Source organism: Varroa destructor, unplaced genomic scaffold (genome assembly GCF_002443255.2).
Source record: "Varroa destructor unplaced genomic scaffold, Vdes_3.0 BEIS01000001.1, whole genome shotgun sequence".
In the NCBI taxonomy this organism is placed as follows: domain Eukaryota; kingdom Metazoa; phylum Arthropoda; class Arachnida; order Mesostigmata; family Varroidae; genus Varroa; species Varroa destructor.
Window position 1 is genome coordinate 3,490,524 of NW_019211454.1, and position 11,587 is coordinate 3,502,110.

The 11,587-nt window shown below is 40.2% G+C and overlaps 1 protein-coding gene across 2 annotated transcripts in view; it reads left to right on the forward strand.

The window, feature by feature from the left end:
• Positions 1-6,431, forward strand: part of Wdr37 (WD repeat domain 37) — an 83,121-nt gene extending 76,690 nt beyond the window's left edge. For both annotated transcript variants that reach the window (XM_022790813.2, XM_022790823.2), the window contains exon 11: positions 129-6,431. In XM_022790813.2, the coding sequence (XP_022646548.1) occupies positions 129-320 (192 nt within the window). In that variant the 3' untranslated portion in view covers positions 321-6,431. The remainder of the gene's footprint in view (positions 1-128) is intronic.
• The last annotated feature ends 5,156 nt before the right edge of the window (positions 6,432-11,587 follow it).

The following is an 11,587-nucleotide window of genomic DNA, read 5'->3' on the forward strand; positions in this document are numbered from 1 at the left end:
AAGTAGGAATAGATATGTGATTATCTAATTACATGTACCGCTTTATTATCCTACCCTTAATAAAAACAATAATAATTGAAATGACAACATTTGTGTGCGTTGGCGTGTTTATGTCTGTACTGCTATAGGGTCACCGACGGATGGTTTGCGCCACGGCCTGGCTGCCGGAGGACTGCAAGTCTAAAGTGAACCTCGTGACCTGTGGCTTCGACAAAATGTGTATAGGCTGGTCAGTCACTCCGTCAAAAGAGCCTAAGGAATCGAAGGACAAAGACAAGGACAAAGAAGGCAGCCTGATCAAAAACAAAGATCGCGAATAGACGATAATCAAGACCGCTGCCGCCACCACGACATTAATATCTACAACGATCAGACGTAGCGTCGTCGTTAACTGGCAAATATATAAATACCTATATTGGACAAAAGGACGATACAGGCACTAGCACGTACATCACAGTCGCCTCGTATGCTAAAGCGCTCGCGTATAGCACTTACCGCTGACAGCTTGTATCGTCTGAAAGACCTTTAATGTCTACTTACGACAGGTCGTAATATTGCGGCAATAATCCTCACATCAAATATGGGGCGCGCCATGCTCTCCGTATAGTCTAGCTGAATTTGAGCCTGCAATTTCAGATAGATCGGCTATGAATTGCTACTTTGATCTGTTTGCTTCAATTTCGATCCCACTCACATACGAACCAAGGAAGAAGCCCATCTGGCCGCTAGCCAGGCTTTCTTCTGGAAACTCCGATGTATAGTTTGTAGCATACCTCGAAACAATCACCTTCTATGCGTGCTCGAACAGTACGCCAATCCAGCACTACGTGCCGGGCTTGCGTGTGATGGGCATGTGCGAAGACGATTAAACGAAAATCGTCAAAAAAACAAAGCTTTTTTCGCGTTCAGGCAAGTACCGGCTGCAGCCGCACCCCATATATGACGATAACGGAGATGAAAATAAGCCAGCTGCTTAAACTTCAATCCAACAACTTAATGGAACGAATGCCACATCATAACTATTCGTCATATGCCATAACACCTACCCCTATTATCATTGGCCAGGATGTGGGTCTACGAACGATATCTTTCAACGGAACGACCATGCCGTGACTCTTTTCTGTTTCAAGGTCGTGGGACGAGATCCACCTTTTTTTTTCGCAAGTAATGAACGAGCTTCTTGAAAACATAAGGAAACGACGTGTCCCGCGATGATTATTGCTACGGTGAAAACACTTGAAAGGTATCAAACGTGGCAATCTAATCGGTGATCGGTACACATGTCGAACATATAGCTAACAAAGTCAGAAGGGAGAGGAAGACGGAGAAAAACAAATTTCTCTAATAGTATATGCTAGGATTTAGTGCGCATTCCCTCATGAAATAGCGACCAATCCATGACATGTGCCCACCGATAGAACATCAATGATAACCATAATAACAGTCCGCTTCCCGCAACTACTACGAGTGCTGCACCCGGAAATAGCTTCGATAATTCGGACGGAAGGAAACATTTGTAGAATAGAATACAAACATTTCGATTAATATTTGTCTACACGATGCGGCAGAATGCATCCCAACAGATAAAAACAAAACCGCCCAATCGATTCAAATACAAGTGGAAAAGAAAATCATGGGCGTCATTGCTGTGATGATACTTTTAGTTTGACTACATTATTCAAATATATATATATATATATATATATATATATATATATATATGTAGACACACACATAGTGTCATGCAGGACGACAGGAAATGGTGGTGATTGTAATAAATATAATTAGACAGTGCTACGAGCAACCATAGTTACGTCCCCTCCTTTCAATTCCTCAAGTTCCCGGTGTTCTATAGTACAACAGGTGACACTAGTGCTTGCATTCGACAGTCGACATGACGAATACTTATTGGGGTATGTAACGATAAAGGCCCCGTTCCCTGGATAATTTCCACAACACAGAAGCAAAACGGAGAGAGGTCAGTTGACGATGTGGAGTTACAGTCGTAGACATTTGCAGCCCTGCATAGAACAATGGAAGTCTCAATGGGACCTTGTCGTATAGAGAGGCAATTATTGAATTCTCAAGGTAGTAAAAAGGAAATACTTGTTTACTGCATAGCAGGATATGCTGAGCTCCCGAATGTGCGAGGGCCGTGTCCTACGAGTTGAATAAAACAAAAGAATAACACCCGGATTAGCAGTGGTGGCCCTGCTTATACTTGCTGCTCACGATTGTAATGATATATACATATATATATACTAGTTAAAAGACATTATTAAGGTTCTGAATGCCATACGACTCTTCTGATTAACTATTTGATTGTAGAGAAAATCACGATCATCTACCAGGCCACAGAATCAATCTGGCAAAATCATGCGCACCTCCTGGCGGACAGCCATGTTTGCGCGTCGCCGCACGTACGTGCCGCAACAACGTTAAACGAACAATTATCAGGGTCTCTATAAGTCACTGACATTGAGGTACGCTATCTACGTTACGTTATACCAAGGTTTAGGTATCGAAAAAGATGTAGAAAGCAAGGACTATTTAGTAGGCCTACGTCGCAATTCCTTTTTTTACGTATCGCTCACGATACGTTACGGCGACAGTAAAAAATAACAGCAGAGAAAAAGGATATTCATATATAAACAATATATACTCTTTATATGGTATACATTGTCGACAGGCTTTAACATATCGATACCTCATTGAGCAGTCTCTAGCAAACCGTTGTTCGCCACAAAGCTGTTTGCCATTGTATCTAAACTGGCAGGACAAAAACCGGTCAAGCCGACAGGTCTGTTTTCAGTAAAGATAACGCGATGTGACTATTTTGTTTTCAAATGGCCGTTCGCAAAGCTGAACTGATTTTTCCCCTAGCCATATTTCTCAAACCAAAAGAAAGCTTACGCTCTTTAATTCTAGCCAGGCCCAATCGAGCCTCAAAACGGAATTTAGATCTAGCGAACGAACCTTACATATGCAGAATATATTAAGCATTATTATTATTGCGAAGCCGCAAGACCTTACGTGGAAATGCGTACCCGACTTCATCTCAAATCGCACTGAAGGACATTTGGTGAAGGTAATCTGGAGATAGGTTATTCGCGCAGCAGTAGTCTGTCATTAAAAAGGGTTAGTATGTTACGTGTAGCATTGGATAGGTACCCTGAAAAGTGTAAACGAACGAAGGCGTACAAGCATGTATCCGAAGTTGGAAGCGTCTTATGATCACTTCCACATGTTCGACGTTCCCACTTGCTTCTTATTTTGTCGGCCACTTTATTGTCCATAGAGGATTATTATTTCTAATGGGATTATAGGCTCGCTGTTTCTACCTGTTTCGCTCGTTCTCAACCGGTCAGCATAAAAGAGGCTTTCCACTCTGCGAACTGGGAAAACGCCATGGCCTCCTACGATGCATTGGCTGATGGATTTCACATGACACACCAGTCGATTTTAACAGGTCAGGTAATGACATAATTACGTAATTCATATGCCGCCGAGGCTTTTATCAAAGGCTGCTAGCAAGGTTAGGTTTGCCCCTTTGTGTAAAATTGACCGCATTGACTTTATTACTAAATACTACTATTCGATGTATAAACGTTAAGCTATAATAGCAAACAATAATACTCTTTCAGTACTGTTATTTTCGTACGCTTTTAGCACTCCAGCGGTTTCCTATTGTGGTGATGCCCAAGTGTACACGCTCAAACATGTTTGCCCATTTTCCCAGTGCTTCAAACTACTCATAAAATCGTTATTTTTTTAACTTACTTTAATATAGTGCGTGGCATAACAAGTGGCCACGACGGCTGTATGTAATGCGCCTAGAAGTTGTGAAGGGATTAGAATCAGAACCTTATATACCTATGCATTGCACGATTATGTTGCTATTGTGGATTTCGTACCGAGACGTTTACTTCAGTTTTTTTCTCACGAGTATAGCCGCTATTTTCCGTTTAGTTTACAATTTTTTTAAAACGAAATAGACCTTTGTAACAAAATATCCATTTAGTGGCAGACATTTCTAAAATGCAGATTTGATCAATTTCTGCTACGGAGCCGCTGGAAATATTAACGGTACAGCCTACGCTCCGACACTATTTATTTGGAAAACCCTAGTGTAATTCGGAACAAACAGTGGATGATGCCTAATCTAAGGATAGGACAAATAATTAACTCAACTCCTCAATTTTGTGCCTACATTCGGTAAAATATAACGTTGACTCACACCGATAAAGCCAAAGACTGAAGAGCAATAATAAATACTTTCTAATTCAGCGTTCTGTTACTTTAAAACGAGTGCGTTTACTTACGAGATCGAAAGATCGTTCCAACATACAGCCAATAGCTACATAGTACTAACAATGATAACTACAAGAGTTTTATGCCGCTTGTCGCGCACTGAAAACAGTGATCTTCTAAAGGCGAGATTGTTGGTACGGACACTTGCCCAGATGCTCAATTTCAGCATCGTTGTATCGGCAAGGTACTCGCGTACGTAGGCTTTTAATGATTCCTAAGCTTGTGCCTACGAAGTACCATGTCGACCAAATATGCCACAGGTAATTTTGTCCTATTTGGACCTGCTCAGCAATGATGCACAATGATGAAAGCGTCATACTCTTGCCATGGGATGAGAAAACCAGTTGAGGACAACATTCGAGACAGACATCGGTTCTAACAACATGGCAGCCACTGGTGCAGGTTGGAGGTCTGTTATATCAAAACTTTACTTTGACGACACAGGAAAAAGGGGTCATCGTACCGAACAATTGTAAACTTGTCTTGGCTAATTTACACGTCCGTTGTGCTAATTAGCATTGACCCTTAGGGGCAGGTAGCGAAAACACCATATATAGTGCATCTGTATACAAACAACGATCAACAGTGAATAGAAAACTTGTAATGAATGAAAAGAAAAAATGAATTCGAAAGACCACTTTGGTGTCCAATAAAAATGAATATTACTGTCTCTGAATGAATACTAAATACAAGTAGCCTCTACTTTATGTTCTAGAGGGAACACCAAGTCGAGCAGGGCTCTAGGCTCTGTTCCCTGGCTATTTATTTGCTGGCCATCGGACGATGCTCAATTGAATTAGGCCAACAAAAAACAATCAACAAGTTTCAATACAATAACAACATTAAGGCATGTAGCAGATTAAAGGAAAACACTGCCGAGCAATTATAATAATAAGATAATCAGGCGGTTTTGAATCGTACAAATCTAGCTAGGACCCGTGTTCTGGTAATTGTAAACTTTGCATAAATTTCAGCGATCAGGTACGCAAACCGAAACTAATATCACCAATGAGGACGGCCATACAACTACGATAGATCAATTTCTACCGTATACGACACTTACGTACATAATATATTCTAGGTAAGTGTTTGTAGAATGTGCAAGGTGTTGCTTCGTTTAGTATTATTGGTGTTGTCCTACGTTTTTATTTTCTATGGAGAATGGCATCAAAAAATGGTGATATGTGCAGGCAGTAGGAGGTCGTAGGGGGACTCGGAAAATCACACACACACACACTCAATCGAAATCTGTGAGAACGTCTAGAATCTAAGCGGAAGCTATATAGATATATATATATATAGGTAAGGATGATGAAAATAAGTGACGGCACAGCAAGAATTCTAGTAATACGAATAGGGTAACAATAAGGCAACAAAAACTATATATATATATATATACATACATGATCGAATAGCAGTAACAAGCGTAAAAATAATGATTATACAATGGATTATAATAAGAACAATAATGACGACGATGTGGTAATAATGATGACAAAATGACTAATAAAAAAATACAATAATATAATATTATGGGTTTTAGTATTTATTGTTTTCCGCAAAACAAATATTGCCTCTGTTCATAATCGATAGTTTATCGGTACTATGAAAAGCTAAAATGGAAATACACTTAAAAATTAATTAGCAAGCATGATTTTTTCCTATTTCTATTTATTAAATGGCGTGTGTCATAAATAAAACAGATTTCTTAAAAATTACCGACAGTTTCGTTGTTCTAACGAAACAATAAAAGTCTAAAATATAATAACAGATCTAAGAGGCAAGCCAGCTAATATGCCCCCGACAGGTCAACATGCACACTTACGCAAATACAGACGACAGCTTTTGTCCGCTCCATGCCCCTTTGAGAGCAGAAACACGCCATTTTGAAGATATGTAATGTTATGCAACGTTATTTTTTGAACATTATTTGGGCTGAATTGGAACTCGCTGATAATTAATTGTCCTCTGTAAATTTTATGTAAACAAATCAAATTACACAAACCAAATATATAATGTATTAAAAGGCTTTCGTCATATTCAGTATGACGATAGGCTTTTTGACATAATACAGTTGATGAAACAGTAATGAATAATAAAAATCAAAAAACATAACGAGAGATATGCCCCAGTTGTTATTTGCATAGAAAGTTATATTAAATAATGTGCTCAATTTATTATATTTGTCATATATACGTTTTTATTATCTAGAAAGTGTTATTTTTTTGCGAGCGATGACATAATTCGCTCGTCAATACGTCCGGCCAAGCCTTGTCCTTCGTATTTTTTGGGTGCTAACTAAAAATGCGCAAGTTTTTCGGCCAGCCTGACCAGCGGTCATGGCTAGCCAAGGCGCAGGAAGTTTTTTCTATTTTTTTTTTTTGAAAGAAAGAAGGGATTATTCGTTCTATAAAACGAGAGACCCGTGCAATACGCCGTGCTGCTATGAATTAAAGTATGTAATACAATGTCTAAGAAATAAATACACGTCGACTGTACAAGTCACGGTCTTCTTTGTTAACTATAAAGCGTCACGAGTCGGTGCTACTTGACATTGTGAAAATTATAGGATGGCAAATGGTGTAGATGAAATCGTCATGGGGGTGTTCAAACGTTTAGCTGGTTAGAGGTCAATTGCCCTGGGCGGAGGCCGATGGAGGGACGCCTAAGAAATACGAGCGCTCTGCATACCGCTGCCGCGTCGACATCTGGAAGAAACAGACACGGGTCTGATTCGATCTGGAAATCGGACGGGAACCCTTAAGGTGAGTCTGTGCAAATGTTTTCCGTGCGGGAAAACCAGTTTGCTAGAGGAATCTCCTCTTCTGCTAAAGGAGGCTGACGAAACGCTCAGCGAACCCGTCAGGGTCAAGCCATGACTGCTAGTCAAGCTGAGCGTAAAACTTGCGTTTAAAGGATTTCTAGTTAGCACCCAAAAAATACAAAGAAAATCGCTGTTTATTACCCATTTTCTCACCGCGATGAAGGCAGTTTCTTACCCGGAGTTGACTTGAATTTTTCTAGGCTATATTCCCAAAAAGCCTATCTATCTATAGTCACTGCAGACGGCGCGTCCCACGAGAGACGACTATTGACTGCTACAAGGGCAGTGGAAGGTATAGCGGCATGTGTCTGCAAGTACGATCTGCCGACGTTAAAACCACGCAAGGAATGCCAGCGCGGGTTTTATTGATAGTATTCGATTTAAAGACATAAATGCGGCCCAAAATAGTTAGCTAAGCTACTCAATCGCCATGAACCTCTGCGACTAGGCCGGCTTCACGGCGCATCAAATGACAAGCCATCGGTGATTTCTCACATAGGAAAAGCATTTTCCATCCATCCGGCCTAAAAAAGTCGTGACCTGTTATTTCTGCAGACAGCTGAGGCATTATCCTTTTCGGCCTGTAATCGGGACCAGCCAATAAGAGAGAAAACCATTTGTCGCCTTATAGCATAGTATTCTTTGGACAGCGGGATTTGAGCTCGAGCTCAGAAATATACCTCCAGCTATAAAGTATATCAGCAAAGAAAGCACAGCAACGAAGTGCTATGCTTGATGCGGACGCTCAAAGATTTGCCTATTTAGCAAACAGGCAAAATAAGGCCCGCCCAACTTCCCAAATTGGTGTTGAAGGCACACAAACAAAATCCAAGAGCTGTCCATAAATTGCGCTGAAAATGGATACCACTACATCCTCCAATTGATTTTTTCCACGACGCCTGCGCCCACAAATCCAAACACTGTCTCGACCCAGGTCTGCGAACAATAGATCAGTCTAAAATACAGGTGGCGAATTCTATTCGACCCACAGGGCGTAAAAAACCCAGTGAGCGAATAGAAGCGCTTAGCCTAGTAATATGATAAAATGCTATGAGCCGAAATACAATTCGCGCTTACATAAAACTGGAGAGGCCAACTGGAAAAGCACCCATTTCGACCTTCCAACCCCAGAACTCGGTGTGCTTCAGCACACAAGCGCACCGTTAAAAAAGGTAATACCACTATTTACAACTGTGATAACATCACATATTAAAAATACTCACACACCCTAAGAAAGTTACTGAACCTGCGCCAAGGATAAAAGTCCTATCTATACTGCAGCCATCATAGACAAATGAAGACAGAATTGAATCCTGTTATCCATACATCCAAAACACTGCACTACCAAGGAAGAGTGAAAAGAATTGTCATTAAGCATAATGTTAAAGAACCAAAACGACAAAGGACTGATTAATTTCAGGGGACCTGAATGCGGACATCGTACGCAGAAACACTCATTCATTCATCAATACCCGTAACAAAAGAGCTTTTTTGTATCGTAAGGGAGATATATTCGCATTTTTGATAAGTTATCAATAAACAGTAATAACTAAAAGTTTAACAAAGATAAAAAAAGTATTCCTATGATGAAAAAAAAATTATTCAATTACTGTTCTTCTGCTTGTCTGGGACTAGGCCACCTTTGCTCTCGCTCTGCGACCCATTTGTTATTGGGTAGTCCTATTGTTTGCCTTATCTTTTTAAAATTCCGTCTCGAACATAACAGCTTGAGGGTTCTATACAACAAACGGCGCAGGCTTATATTCTACGCTTTGTCGTCTTTAACGCAAGATGCCATTATAATTCCATAAATGATCAATGTCTCCAGAGAAGTATTCCGATGTCACGCAAATATATACAACGAGAAAAACACGAACCATTTTTCCATATGGAATCATCCGAACATATAGCTGCATAAAAAATATTGCTTGGCCTAGCTGTCTAGCTGTTTCTAGCAACTTGTCGTTTTCAGTATGAATAGTTCGTTCTAAACTTACTTAACTGTTGAAGCGCATCAAGTGTATAGTTACCTGTATCAAAATCCACTTTAAGGTAAGTCTGCACGTAAAAGTGCGGAGATCTATGCTCGCCTTTGATCGTACAACGACACGATAGAAGCTTGAAATTTTGTACAAATATACTAGAAGGCTGAAAAAGTGTTGACGCTTTTTAAACCGGAATGAAGGCAAATATTTTTCTAAATAATATTATTCTCCATTTTGATAGGTGATTCTCCTCCATTTTTCAAGTAATAATCCCATGATTGTAGAACTTTTATGGTTCCTGAGTGGAAGATCGTGATAAATGATTTTTGTATCCCTGCATTGAACCTTATGGCGCAAGATTCAGGCTATACGGTGGATGCATCGAAATTTCGTATAATTTCTCCTAGGTATTCTTGGTTATCTGTAGACGTATGTAGTTATGGTGGAAGACGACACATTGACCCTAAATAGCACAAATCTGGTATGGACCTGGGCAAGAATTGTACCTTTATCGCAATGGACTTATAGAGATATTTTGTTTTTCTCATCTTCCTAATTTTTTTCTCAATAAAGGCATTCCGACCCTTCAATAGTTTACCTTCTACTGTTAAATTTCGGTTGTCAAACGACACCTATGTAGATGTCACTTCTACTATCTAAAATAGGTAACTTTAAGAATATCTAACAGGAAAAATTGTAAATACTTTTCGGATTGCACAATTTCTATTAAGTTTTCCAACGAGTTACTCTTCTAAACCAACAGAGTCCCGCTTTACACTACGAAAATATATATCGGTTTATCAGATATGGGAAATTCCCAAACTACGATATGTCAGATATTTCAAGGGCCTAAGGGAACAGGTTTGCTTTGTTCAGAGCTATGTTCCCGAATGGTTACTGTCAAAATGAAGTAGCACCTAACTCATCGACGCGGTGCGAAGACTAAAAGTTTTCCTTCTCTGAACGATTTGAAGACTCATAAAAAGCGAGGCAAGACAAGAGTCGTATTATCGTTGTACCTGAAAAAAAAAAACGAAGATACTAGGCAGCTTTTCGTCCGTGTTCTTTTGCTATTCCAGTGTCTTAAAAAAAAGTCCTAGACTATGAGCTAAAAGACACTCCCCTGTCAGGGAACGCGCACTTCGGTTCGTGCTGGGATGGGCCTACAACCTACAACCATGCTAAATAGCTGTAGGATTGGATCTAAAAACGATATATCAGGTTTATCGGCAACCTTAGAGCTAAGTCGTATTATACACGATGAGATAGTTATACGAGTAAGGTTAATTCTAAAAGCAAGAGTATGCCGAAACGTTTTCTGTCGAAAGATCTGAATTCCCTACTTTCGACGATCCTGCACAGTCTTCTTCTGAAGCAGGCAGTCTCGTTAAAAGCTCATTTACTCCCGTAAGTAGGACAATTACTCCCGCTAACAGACTTGATGGTAGCGCTTAGTATTTAGTTTTACGTTCTAATGAATCCTTAAGTGAATTGATATTATAAATGCTTCAAATCAGCATCTGTTAATAGCTGCCGAAAATTCACTGATTACTGATCTCCGAGTACAAACTTCGTATCGGTGCGTAGGCTCCTTTTGGCCGCTAGTAACGTGTTTTTCGTGGTAAAAAATGATGCCGAAAATATATATAATTTTGAATATATATATTTTTCGACGACACGATGAGCAGGTTTACATCTAAAAAAGCAGAAACAATCACCGGATTGTAGAATACATCAATAAAAATCATCTCGAAGATTAAAAACGATGAAAAAATGTAAAAAAAAAAACTGTTTTCTTAGAGGGGCCATAAGTGTTCTTATAGGGGCGGTAAAATTTGTCTGTGTGGAACGATGACGTGGAGAATAAGCGGAAGCGATAAGCACTGTAAATCAAAAGTGATCTGATTAAAATCGCACGTAACATTTGAGATAATTCAGGACTCCACTAAATTCTTATCAGGTAAAACTATTTGACGAAGATTCTTGCGTACACCTTTCGTCTAGTTTCACATAAGGCATTGTGGCGATTGCGTGAATTGGGACTTCACTCCTGATATTGACAACACTTTAAGCCAACACGATGTGGCAAGTATGAAGGTGCAGCCCTGAAGGCCACTGTCAAATACAGATTTCTGCTAAATCTTTCTATCATTGATCCGATTCCCAAGGGAGCAATTCCCATATCATTGCAATGGTACGCTCTGTAACTCGAGCCATCGAGGAGTTGTATAGTCGTTGCGGCCCCTACGATCGGTCGACCACGGCAAACAACCTTCGAAGCTCCTCCCCCGCGCGCGTTTCGACGGGTAAAGATGGCCGCAGTTAGCGGGTCGCATTCGAAACCCGCTCCTCTTTCACGGACATGATTTGCTTTGGACGTTTTCCCATATATGCTGATGTAAGCCGACCGTTTCTCCGACATATCGTTCATCAATGATCAGTGAGCGCTCGGTCGCTTCCTTAGGCG